The 13,000-nt window shown below is 45.7% G+C and overlaps 1 protein-coding gene across 16 annotated transcripts in view; it reads right to left on the bottom strand.

Annotated features, from left to right (window-relative positions):
• Positions 1-3,775: 3,775 nt before the first annotated feature.
• The window catches only part of nfasca (neurofascin homolog (chicken) a), a 180,438-nt gene continuing 171,213 nt past the window's right edge, over positions 3,776-13,000 (bottom strand). For all 16 annotated transcript variants that reach the window (XM_078420937.1, XM_078420944.1, XM_078420936.1 and 13 more), the window contains one exon: positions 3,776-12,882. In XM_078420937.1, the coding sequence (XP_078277063.1) occupies positions 12,639-12,882 (244 nt within the window). In that variant the 3' untranslated portion in view covers positions 3,776-12,638. The remainder of the gene's footprint in view (positions 12,883-13,000) is intronic.

A 13,000-nucleotide genomic window follows, 5' to 3' on the forward strand; every position in this document is an offset into this window, starting at 1 on the left:
AGGAGGCCATTCGGCCCTTCGAGCCAGCACCGCCATTCAGTGTGATCATGGCTGATCATTCTCAATCAGTACCCCGTTCCTGCCTTCTCCCCATACCCCCTGACTCCACTATCCTTAAGAGCTCTATCTAGCTCTCTCTTGAATGCATCCAGAGAATTGGCCTCCACTGCATTCTGAGGCAGAGAATTCCACAGATTCACAACTCTCTGACTGAAAAGGTTTTTCCTCATCTCAGTTCTAAATGGCCTACCCCCTTATTCTTAAACTGTGGCCCCTTGTTCTGGACTCCCCCAACATTGGGAACATGTTTCCTGCCTCTAACGTGTCCAACCCCTTAATAATCTTATACGTTTCGATAAGATCTCCTGTCATCCTTCTAAATTCCAGTGTATACGAGCCTAGTCGCTCCAGTCTATCAACATACTATCCGGAACTTTGTGTCTATCTTCAGTGTAAACCAACATCTGCGGTTCCTTCTTACACACACTACAGTTAAGAAGTTATTTCCCCCCCAGCTTTAATAGTTCTGTGCGGGGGAGTTCCAAACTACAAGCATGCTTCCAGCCCCGAAGACCTTTGCTTTAATTTTGTTTGTTTGTGGTTGTTCTCGAATCCTCCTCTTCATCTCTATTAACCGAGGAGCACCTTCAGCAACGGACTGGTTCCACCAAGCTACAGCGCAGAACGCCACAGAAGATCCTTCTTCCCTGTGGCTATCAAACTGTACAACTCCTCCCCCTTCTGTCAATGGGTAGACTGACTCCCTCCCCCCACCCACCCCAGAAGAAAAAAATGAAAATTGAATAGTTTTTACATTGTAATTGAATACAATATATGTATTCAATTACAATATATGTATGTGTGTGTATGCGTGTGTAATGCATGTATGTTTGGGTGTGTGTATATATATATATATATATATATATATATATATATATATATATATATATATATATATATATATATATATATATATATATATATAACGCATTCATAGAAATAGCTATATACAAATACACACATTATATATATATATAGTGTAAGAAAATAACTGCAGATGCTGGTACAAATCGAAGGTATTTATTCACAAAATGCTGGAGTAACTCAGCAGGTCAGGCAGCATCTCAGGAGAGAAGGAATGGGTGACGTTTCGGGTCGAGACCCTTCTTCAGACTATATCTAAATATATATATAACTGAAAATGTAACAGCTTTTAAATTGTTCTGAATAAGTTTTATACGTATATATGTAATGCATGTATTTGTATATATAGGTGTGTGTATATATATTCATAACAATTTAAAAGCAGTTACATTTTTATTTATATATATATAATGTATCTGTATATTTGTGTATATATATGTGTGTATATATGTGTGTATATATGTGTGTATATATGTGTGTATATATGTGTGTATATATGTGTGTATATATGTGTGTATATATGTGTGTATATATGTGTGTATATATGTGTGTATATATGTGTATATATATGTGTGTATATATGTGTGTATAACATACTTTCCCGTCTTTCTCAGATATAAACATTATACATTATAAACATTAACTTTCTCATATATAAAAAATATATATGTTTATATATATATATATATATATATATATATATATGTTTATCTGAGAAAGTAATAGAAATAAACAAAGAAGGTGAATTTGTATCATATAAATTTTTTTAAATGAGGCAGAAGAAAAGATGAAAATTCAACAGCTTTTAGCTTTTGAAAGTTACATATATATATGCGTGTTTGTGTGTGTGTATATGTGGATATATATATATACAGTATATACAACTGTACATAACCTATTCATAACATTTAGAAGCTGTTATATTTTCATTTTTTCTTCTGCCTCATTTTTCTATTTTCTTTACTTGTTTGTTTCCTTCTTTTTCATTTCTGTTTCTTTCTCAGTCATAAACCCATTCATTGCTCAATGGGAGTCACTGTTGGCATTGCCTTTAGTCGATGTCTCAGATACACTCTGTATCTTTGCTTTAGTCTCATCCTCAAACTCTTGCCCTTTCAGCAAAAAACTCTCTGCTCAGCATTTTGAAGAAGGGAAGGACCATCAGGGCACATGGCACCACGTTCCCCAAATGCAGTAAAAGCCAAGCAGACCGACCTATTCCCCACCCTGCCGCCAACTCAAGGGAAGTTATGAACAGGAAGTCACCACACAGGATGTGATGTAACGTCATCCTCGATCTCTAAATGCAATGGAGACCAAAGGTTGCGATGAATGGACTGTAGGGGCACAGGGATTGGTCCAGACCATCGAACCCTCTGATTGATAGAAGAGGTGAGGTGGTGCGCAGGGAAAGGAACCAAGCAGTCTGGTTTAGAACTCCGAGAGAGACAGTAAGATTTATGGTTGTCTGTCGTTTAGTGCGTTGGTTTCGTCACAGTTGTTAGTCTTCCAATAAACGTCTACCTCAACGCACATCGCCTTACGACTCGCCATAGGACAATATTTTTGTGTCCATAAAAATGAAGAACTTCATTACTGGGAAATGACATCAGAAACTCTCCAACATTTTTGTTTTCTCTATTATTTGATTGAATGAACGATTGATTAAAAAATGTAGTGCATAGGCAGGCCCCTCGGACGATAGACCGTGGGCACAAAATGCCGGGGTAACACCAGCGGGGCAAGCAGCATCTCTGAAGAACACGGATATAGGTGATGTTTCAGGTCGAGACCCTCCTTCAGAAGTTCCACTGAGTCCACGCTGACGTTCGATCACCCCTACACACAAGTTATATGATATGCCACTTATGCGTGCACTCCCGACATGCCAGAAGCCCATTAACCTACAACTCCGCGTGTCTTTAGGATATGGGAGGAAGCTGGAGCATTCGCGGTATTGTGAGCAATTTTGGGCCCCATATCTGAGGAAGGATGTGGTGGCCCTGGAGAGGGTCCAGAGGAGGTTTATGAGAATGATCCCAGGAATGAATGGGTTAGCATATGTCGAGCGTTTGACGGCACTGGGCCTGTACTCGCTGGAGTTTAGAAGAATGAGGGGGGGGAGGACCTCATTGAAACGTACCGAATAGTGAAAGGCATGGATAGAGTGGATGTGGGGAGGATGTTTCCCAATGTCATTGTACCCCTGTACAATGACAATAAAGATATATTGTATTGTATTGTATTGTATTGTAAGTGGGAGAGTCTAGGACCAGAGGTCATAGCTTCAGAATTAAAGGGCGTTCCTTTAGGAAGGAGATGAGAAGGAATTTCTTTAGTCAGAGGGTGATGAATCTGTGGAATTCTTTGCCACAGAAGGCTATGGAGGCCAAGTTAGTTGATATTTTTATGGCAGAGACAGATAGATTCTTGATTAGTACTGGTGTCAGGGGTTATGGGGAGAAGGCAGGAGAATGGGGTTAGGAGGGGGAGATAGATCAGCCATGATTGAATGGCGGAGTAGACTTGATGGGCCAATTCTCTGAATGCATTCAAGAGAGAGCTAGATAGAGCTCTTAAGGATAGCGTAGTCAGGGGGTATGGGGAGAAGGCAGGAACGGGGGTACTGATTGAGAATGATCAGCCATGATCACATTGAATGGCGGTGCTGGCTCGAAGGGCTGAATGACCTACTCCTGCACCTATTGTCTATTGTCTGTTGTCAAATGGCCTAATTCTGCTCCTATTACTTATGACCTTAAAACAAAACAAAAGCTAAATAACAAGGCAATTGTAAAAGAGGAGAATCAGACGCACTACAAAGATTTGTTTGAAGAACAATACACTTTTATTTTATGTTCAGTTTGTTTCTATACAAAAACAGTCAGTTTCCTTTTTACAGTTTTCCCAGAGGAAACAGTATATCTTCATGGCTTGGGTATTTTTTCAGTCTCCCATGCAGTCAGTTTAAATAACCATGTTTATTAGACTCATCTACACACTCTACAACCCTCTCGTGTTACTCTACATTATTTGACTTGGATGCAATCTGTGGGAATGTCAGTTGTTTGAGCAATAGGTATATCTTATATCGGGAATATATTCATCTCTTTATAAATGGGAGAAAAGACAAATGTGCAACTTAGTCCGGGATTCTTCATTCACACGGGAGCCAAAGTTGTTAAGAGACCCAGCGGTTTTGGTTATGGCAAAGTGAGTGAATTTCAAGATGGCGCTGGAGTACAGCAACTCCTTGCATGGCCAGCCCCAGAGGACGATATCATCCATTATAATCTTTATTTCAGCAGCAACATCTCTTTCTTGCACTGAATCTTCTACCCTTTTAATTGTGCATTGTGGACGGCCTGATTTTACTCATGTGCTGAGTCTTTATCTCTGACTGGATCGCAACGCAAGCAGAGGCTTTTCCCTGTACCTCAGTATACCAATAATAAACGAGACCAAACTAACTCCAAACCGAAAGCTCAGAAAGATACCTCCCTCTCGAGGCAAAATCCTTAATCGCATGGCACCGAAGGTAGAGTTTACTCACACCTGGTTGTTGTGAAATTTAATGTGGAACCCTTTCTCCGAAACCCTCGGAATTTGATGCATCCCAGAGGATTAAAAGGCCGTTCGGCCCATTTATTCTGCTTTGCCCCTTTCCTGAACCAAGCCAAAACCACTGGAGCTCATTCACTTGCTCTCTGGTTGTATTGAAGGACAACTTCAAGGTTTCTCTACCATGGCTTTAGAAAGGCCAGTAGTGCTTGTGGCAAGGCCTTGAATGCTTCAACTACTCACTACATGAAAGTACTTCTCCATGTATTGCTTCTCACTCTCTTAATGCTAAGTGTGTGGCCTCTCCAGCCAAGGGCAATAACCTTTGAGGGTGAATGAGTACCAATATTTATTACAAACATTTTAATCAACCTTCATTCACCTGGCCAGGACAAAACCATCATCCTTTGGATTCTGTTGAGGAAGGAACTGCAGATGCAGGTTTAAACCGAAGATAGACACAAAGAGCGGGAGTAACTCAGCGGGGCAATCAGCATCTCTGGAGGACAGACCACAGCAATGGAGAAAACGTGGTCTAGTGCTTTTCTCCAGAGATGCTGTTTGACCCGCTGAGTTACTCCAGCCTTTAGGATTCTGGCAGGTGGGCAGTGACTGAAGGAGGAAGGTTCTCACTGCAATCACCAAAAGGATTTTGGTCTGAAGAAGGGGCTCGACCCGAAACGTCGCCCATTCCTTCTCTCCTGAGATGCTGCCTGACCTGCTGAGTTACCCCAGCATTTTGTGAATAAATACCTTCGATTTGTACCAGCACCTGCAGTTATTTTCTTACACCAAAAGGATCACGGTTCGCATTTCATTTTCCCTCCAAAGGCTCACAGCACGGACGCGTTAACTCTTGCTCAAAGACACAAAGTGCTGGAGTAACTCAGCAGATCAAGCAGCATCTCTGGAGGGCACGGATGGGAGGTGACGTTTCGGGTCGGGACCCCTTTCCTCATGTGGACTTTCCATTGTCAAGTTAAACGTTTCCTGAAATACTCTCCAGGTTACTAGCATCTACCTCACGACAGCAATGGTCTGTAGGGACTCACTAATGCAATGGAAATGCCTCCATTTAAAATTCTTCAAATCTCTTCCCCCCCCAGTGGCAATTTTCTACCGTTGTCGTTTAGAGCTCTGGGCAACTACAATTCATAAGCTCGTAAGCGATGGGAGCAGAATTAGGCCATTTGGGCCATCAAGTCCACTCTGCCGTTCAATCATGGCTGATCTCTCTTTCCCTCTCCACCCCATTCTCCTGCCTTCTCCCCATAACCCCTGACACGTGTACTCATCAAGAATCTGCCAATCTCCGCCTTAAAAATATCCATTGACTTGGCCTCCACAGCCTTCTGTGGCAATGAATTCCAGATTCACCAAGAAATTCCTCCTCATCTCTTTTCTAAAGGATCTCACGCTATGAGGCTATGGCACCTGGTCCTAGATTCTCCCACTGGTGGAAACATCCTCTCCACATCCACACGGTCCAGGCCTTTCACAGTTCAGTTTTAATGAGGTCTCCCCCCTCATCCTTCTAAGCTCCAGCGAGTATAGGCCCAGTGCTGTCAAACGCTCATCATGTTAAACCGATCATTCCCGGGATCATTCTTGTGAACCTCCTCTCTTACGCCAGCACATCCCTCCTCAGATATGGGGCGTAAAACTGCTCACAATGATCCCAAATGCTGATTCATTCTCCAAACAAGACTCCTGAAAAAAAGACTCGAGGAACTGGGCAGGTCAGGCAGCATCTGTGGAGGGATGAGGATCAACAATGTTTCTGGTTTGGACTCTTTAGTTTAATTTAGTTTAGTTGAGAGATATACCAGCGCGGAAACATGCCCTTCGGCCCACCGAGTCCGGACCGACCAGCGATCCCCGCACACTAACACTATCCTACACACACTAGAGACAATTTACATTTATACCAAGGCAATTAACCTACAAAACTGTAGGTGTTTTGAGTGTAAGATCCTGGAGAAAACCCACGCAGGTCACGGGGAGAACGTATAAAACTCCGTACAGTACAGCACCCGTAGTCGGGATCGAACCCGGGACTCTGGCGCTGTAAGCGCTGTAAGGCAGCAACTCTACCGCTGCGCCACCGTGCCACCCTTCTTCAGACTGATGGGCACACTCCCTGAAATCTGTTAATGCCATGGACATTTTTATTTCATTTTTTAACTTAAATGATTAGGCTTTACAAAGCAACAATGGTTTGCACTGACACGATGTCTTTGGGAGCAACATCCTGAGATTCCTCAAACAAACTTTGGCACCAAATTGAAATGTGATTAGTTACACTTATATACAGAAACGTGTATCAAATGAAACATGTGGAGGGGGAACAAAGATTGTTACTTCCCGCAGAGTAAGTTCCCCATCTCAGCTTGCTTGTCTACTGACTCATGATCCATCTTCTATCCGCCCAACTCCCTTATCTCCACACATTGAATAGTGTGAAAGTCCACCACAAAAAACAGCTAGTTTAGAGATACAGAGTGGAAACTAGCCCTTCGGCCCACCGAGTCCGCACCGACCAGCGATCCCCGCACATTAACACTATCCTAGACTCAATAGAGACAATTTTACATTTACACCAAGCCAGTTAACCCACAAACCCGTACGTCTTTGGAGTGTGGGAGGAAACCGAAGGTCTCGGAGAAAACCCACGTGGTCACGGGGAGAACGTACATACTCTGTACTGACAGCACCCGTAGCCGGGATCGAACCCGAGACTCTCTCTGGCGCTGTAAGTGCTGTAAGACACCAACTCTACCGCTGCGCCACCGTGCCGCCAGTGGACTCTTGGTGACTGAACATCTGAGATGCAGGTGGTAGAAACATGGAGCTGCAGATGCTGGTGTACAGAAAAGGGGCACAAAGTGGTGGAGTAACTCAGCGGGTCAGGCAGCATCTCTGGAGAACGTGTAGAAACAAGGAACTGCAGATGCCGGCTTACTAATGAAAGACACAAGATGCTGGAGTAACTCAGCGGGTCAGGTAGTATCTCTGAAGAATATGGATAGGCCACGTGTCAGGTCAGGAACTTTTCTCTAGAATGGGGAATAGATAAGGTGAATGCATAGAGTCCTACCCAGGTTAGGGGGAATCAAGAACCAGAGGTCATAGGTTTTAAGGTGAGAGGGGCATGATTTAATAGGAACCTGAGGGGCGACTTCTTCACTCAGAAGGTGGTGGGTGAGCTGCCAGAGGAGTTAGTGGAGGCAGGTACAACAGCAACATTTGAAAGACACTTGGACAGGTACATGGTTAGGATAGTTGTAGATGCATATGGGCCAAATGCAGGCCAAATGGGACCAGCTTAGATGGGGTATCTTGGTCAGCATAGACGACTTGGGCTGAAGGGCCTATTTCTGTGCTATATTACTCTATGAGTACATGTCTCTATAACAGAGGATGAATTTCTATTCCAAACGCATTGCCCTGCTTTCAAAATATGCACAAAAAAATAAATAAATCAAAGGACCTGACATTTTGGTCACAAAATATTAAAAATACCCAAAGATGCGTCCTCCATAGCCATCTGTGGCAGTGAATTCCACCGATTCACCACCCTACGACCCTAGAGAAATTCCTCCGCATCTCCTTTCTAAAGGCGCGTCCTCTTATTCTGGTCCTAGACTCTCCCACTGGTGGTAACATCCTCTCCACACCCACTCTATCCGACGGGAAGCAATAGCTCAATATCTTTGGTTCTCTGTGCGACTCCGCCATCTTTCCCTTGGCCGTCCTGCTCCGGCGACCCCAGCCGCTACCAAAGAAGGCGGAGAGCTGAAATAATCACGGAAAACGGGACAGAACCAGTGTCCGAATTCAGCGTGTGAGTCCTGGGAGTGTGCGTCCGGAGTGTCGCAGACCAGGGGGTTACTAACAATGAACGTCAGCACAAAAATGCTGGACTAACTCGACGGGGTCAGGCAACATCGTCTGGGGAAAAGATACAGGCGACGTTTCAGGTCGAGACACCTTCTTCAGACGTGAACTAACGTGAACAGGTTGGAGCGGAAAGTCTCCGCTTGGAAAATAACGTCTCAGCCTTGAGAACTTGGTACGGAGCTTCTAATTTTAGAGGAGCAAGCATCAGCTACAAAGTTTAAATATCAAAACCCTCCACGACTGCGTAAATTCTCGCCTCTGTGCTGAGGAAATCTAATCCTGACTTCCAAACGCTTGATTTATCTTGGCACTGAAGTAATAATTCCCACAGAGGTGCCATGTTAAGACAAGGTCACAGTTTGAAGATTAAGATAGTCCCAGTCTTGCTATTTTCATTGCTTCGTTGGTTTGGGGATGTCAGATGTGCCTTCGTTAAATGGACACCCACACGCTCTTTGTCAACTCAGCAGAATGAATGTTGGCTTCTCTGACTTCTAGTAACCCTTGCGTTCCCTCTCTCTCCCCATCCCTCCGCCCCCCCCATCTTAGTTTGTCCGACCAGTCTGACTGTCCCCTTGATTACGTTTTTATCTTTGTGTGCGCCCTTGATACCTTCCTCTGGCTAACAATGGTTCCGCAGTCTAAGAATAAAAGGGGAAAAGGCCATTTAAAACTGAGGTGAGAAGAAAACTTTTTCACCCAGAGAGTTGTGAATTTGTGGAATTCTCTGCCAAGGAAGGCAGTGGAGGCCAATCCACTGGATGAATTTAAAAGAGAGTTAGATAGAGCTCTAGGGACTAGCGGAATCAAGGGATATGGGGAGAAGGCAGGCACGGGTTACTGATTGTGGATGATCAGCCATGATCACAATGAATGGCGGTGCTGGCTCGAAGGGCCAAATGGCCTCCTCCTGCATCCATTTTCTGTTTCTATGATCTTATTCCACATTTTCCTTGAGCTTCGTCCCCTTTGATCTCTCGTTTTAACACCTTACATTCTTTATCTCTGTGTCTCCCTCTCCCCTGACTCTCAGTCTCGAGAAGGGTCTCGACCCGAAACGTCACCCATTCCTTCTCTCCAGAGATGCTGCCTGTCCCACTGAGTTACTCCAGCATTTTGTATCTATCTTCGGTGTAAACCAGCATCTGCAGTTCCTTCCCACACCACCTGTAGCTAAGATGGACACAAAAAAATCAATGGAGTGCATGAGTTGTTGCAGGAGCAGAGGTGTTATTAACTTCAGAAAATGAAGCTGAGTGGCGGGAATATTAAGAATTGTTAACAGGGGGATGTGGGGTTTAGTTTAGTTTAGAGATACAGTGCGGAAACAGGCCCTTCGGCCCACTGAGTCCGTGCCGACCAGCGATCATTGTGCACCAGCACTATCCTACACACACTAGAGACAATTTACAATGATACCAAAGCCAATTAACCCTCAAACCTGAATGCCTTTGGAGTGCGGGAGGAAACCGGAGCACCCGGAGAAAACCCATGCAGGAAGAATGTACAAACTCCGTACAGACAGCACCCGTAGTCGGGATGGAACCCGGGTCTCTGGCGCTGTAAGGCAGCAACTCTACCGCTGCGCCACCGTGCCGGTCTGAAGGCGACAACATAAATGGCTTAAGGAAGGAGATGAGTCCCCATGGTGGTTGAAAATTATATTGAGAAGCCAGGGATTATATCGCAGGTGGATTGGGACCTGGGAGCTTGCTATTTTGAAAACAATTGGCAATGACTAAGAACGCCTGAGGCTTTACACAAAGCCTGCTGTTAAGAGATTCAAAAATCAATGATATCTCTTTGAGAGGAAGTCAGCTCATCTGATGGGTCACGTAAATCTCAAAACATCACAGTCTGGTTTGGGAACAGCTCTGCCCAGGACAGGAAGGCTCTGCGGAGAGTAGTGCATTCGGCTGAACACACCATGGGAACTACACTCGCCCCCCTGCAGGACCTATACATCAGGAGGTGTAGATCAAGAGCCAGCAACATTATGGGGTACCCCTACCACCCCAGCAATGGACTGTTCCAGATGCTACGGTCAGGCAAATGCCTACGCTGTCACGCTGTGAAAACGGGGAGGATGAGACGGAGTTTCTTCCCACAGGCCATCAGGACTGTTAACTATTATAACTCCAGGGACTAAATTTTCTATTCTGTATTAATTTTAATTTATGTGCTGTAATTGTAATTTTTTTTGCACAATCCGCAGGCATTGCCACTTTCATTTCACTGCACATCGTGTATGTGTACGTGACAAATAGACTTGACGACTTGAAGCTGCAGAATTATCTGTGGAACATCGATGAACTTCTCACTTTCACCAGCAGAGGGAAACGGATTCAACAAATGCCATTCTTGGGCAAGACCTGGATGTCTTCGTTTTAAGTTTAGTTTCATTTTAAGTTTAGAGATACAGCCCTTCGGCCCACCGAGTCCACGCCGACCAGTGATCCCCATTACACTAGCCCTATCCTACACACGCTAGGAACAATTTTACCGAAGCCAATTAAAAATCGGAGCACCCGGAGAAAAACACAAGATGCTGGAGTAACTCAGCGGGAGAGGCAGCATCTCTGGAGAGAAGGAATGGGTCGAGACTAGGGTTGCCAACTTTCTCACTCCCAAATAAAGGGACAAGGTGACGTCACCGCCCCGCGCCCCACGTGACCTCACCCAGCCAGCGGGCACGTGCTCCCGCTCCACCAATGGCGGCCACCCGGGCTGGGAGGCGGGTTACTACGCAACCTCCGCCTACAGTGTCTGGGCCTACGGTGTCCGGGCCTAAACAGTCTGGGCCTACAGCGGCCCCTGGGCCTAATACGGGACAAGGGCGGTCCCGTATGGGACAAACCAATTTAGCCCAATATACGGGATGTCCCGGCTGATACGGGACAGTTGGCAACCCTAATCGAAACCCTTCTTGAGACTGAGGAGAAAACCCACGTGTGTGTGGGGATATTAACCCTGGGCTGGACAACACTGCACTGCCAACAATAACAAGGACCAAAAAAGAAATTTCCTTCATTAAGACAATGGACAATAGGTGCAGGAGTAGGCCATTCAACCCTTCGAGCCAGCACCGCCATTCACCGCGATCATGGCTGATCATCCACAATCAGTACCCCGTTCCTGCCTTCTCCCCATACCCCCTGACTCCGCTATCCTTAAGAGCTCTATCTAACTCTCTCTTGAAAGCATCCCGAGAATTGGCCTCCACTGCCTTCTGAGGCAGAGAGTTCCACAGCTTCACAACTCTCTGAGTGGAAAAGTTCTTGCTCATCTCCATTCTAAATGGCCTGCCCCTTATTCTTAAACTGTGGCCCCTGGTTCTGGACTCCCCCAACATTGGGAACATGTTTCCTGCCTCTAGCGTGTCCAACCCCGTAATAATTGTAAACGTTTCAATAAGATCCCCTCTCGTCATTAATTGTCCTCCCTGAAGCTCGACCTGATAAATGATGTCTGCCAGGAATAATCTATTGTGGTGGACCATACTTAAGCAGTTCCGTGCGTGCAAGTGACTTGGGAAGTTGAGTTGCCCTTGTTAAACATCGCTCCAAAATGTTTTTTCTCGGCCTAACCTTTGGTTTTTGTTTTTGTTAAGAAGCATATAATCCGTTACAAGAGAGGGTGGCGAAGACGGACGGACGGACTCAGTGAACAGGGAGACAATACTCCTTGTGTCCTCTTCAGTTGCTATATCCCAGAGTGAGTTCACTGTCAGAAACAGCACCAGGATCGCAGTCCGCCTGGGCGGTGCTCCGATGTAGAGCAGTGGTGTCTGAAATAAAAGGCCACAGCGGACAGCTGGACATTGGCAAGGTGCTAGCTAGCTGGCAACATCTACTGTAAACACAGCGTTACAAACAATCGCCCCGAATTAGTGTTACTTGCAATCTAAAGTGGAGGAGGAGGGGGGGGGAAAGTGGTGTATCATACCGTACTCTTGAGGGTGTGATTATTGAGCATAATCGCAATTAAATGTGGCTACGTTGTTCCAAAGCCCAATGAACCGCTCTCTCTTGCATGAATGCATCTCCTTCATCCTCTCCAGTCCCTCACATGGCGTCTCTTGTCTCCTGCCCCCATTTGCTGCGTGGCCTTTCCACTCTTTGTGTACGACTGTGGGTGTTTAAATCAAATGTATTTACTGCCATGGTAGCACTGGCGTCCATTTGCTCCGCTCTCCCTCCCTCTCTCTCTCTCTCTCTCTCTCTCTCGCTCTCTCTCTCTCTCTCTCTCCGCTCTCACATGCGCGCCAAGGCGTACACGGGGTTGACCGGGGACGTGGCCTCCGAGCTGTCATTGCCCTCGGTCTCCTCCTTGTCCTTTTTCACGGTGTACTGGCCGATGAACGAGCCGTCCTCGCCGAAGCGCGAGTTGTCGTCGCCGTCGCCGTAGATGACGATGCTGTCGTCGCTCTCCTCCTGCTTCACCGTCCCGTCCACCGAGGACTGGCTGCCCTGGGGCTTCTTGCTGTCTTCGTTGTCGCTGGAAGAGTTAGTCAAGGGTTGGGGTGGAGGCAACCAGTCAACGACAACGGCAATCAAAGCAACACGCAACAAAAAGAGGCTTTTCACTGTACCTCGGCACACGTGACAATTATACT

The sequence above is a fragment of the Rhinoraja longicauda genome, chromosome 24, assembly GCF_053455715.1.
Source record: "Rhinoraja longicauda isolate Sanriku21f chromosome 24, sRhiLon1.1, whole genome shotgun sequence".
NCBI classification, from domain to species: domain Eukaryota; kingdom Metazoa; phylum Chordata; class Chondrichthyes; order Rajiformes; family Arhynchobatidae; genus Rhinoraja; species Rhinoraja longicauda.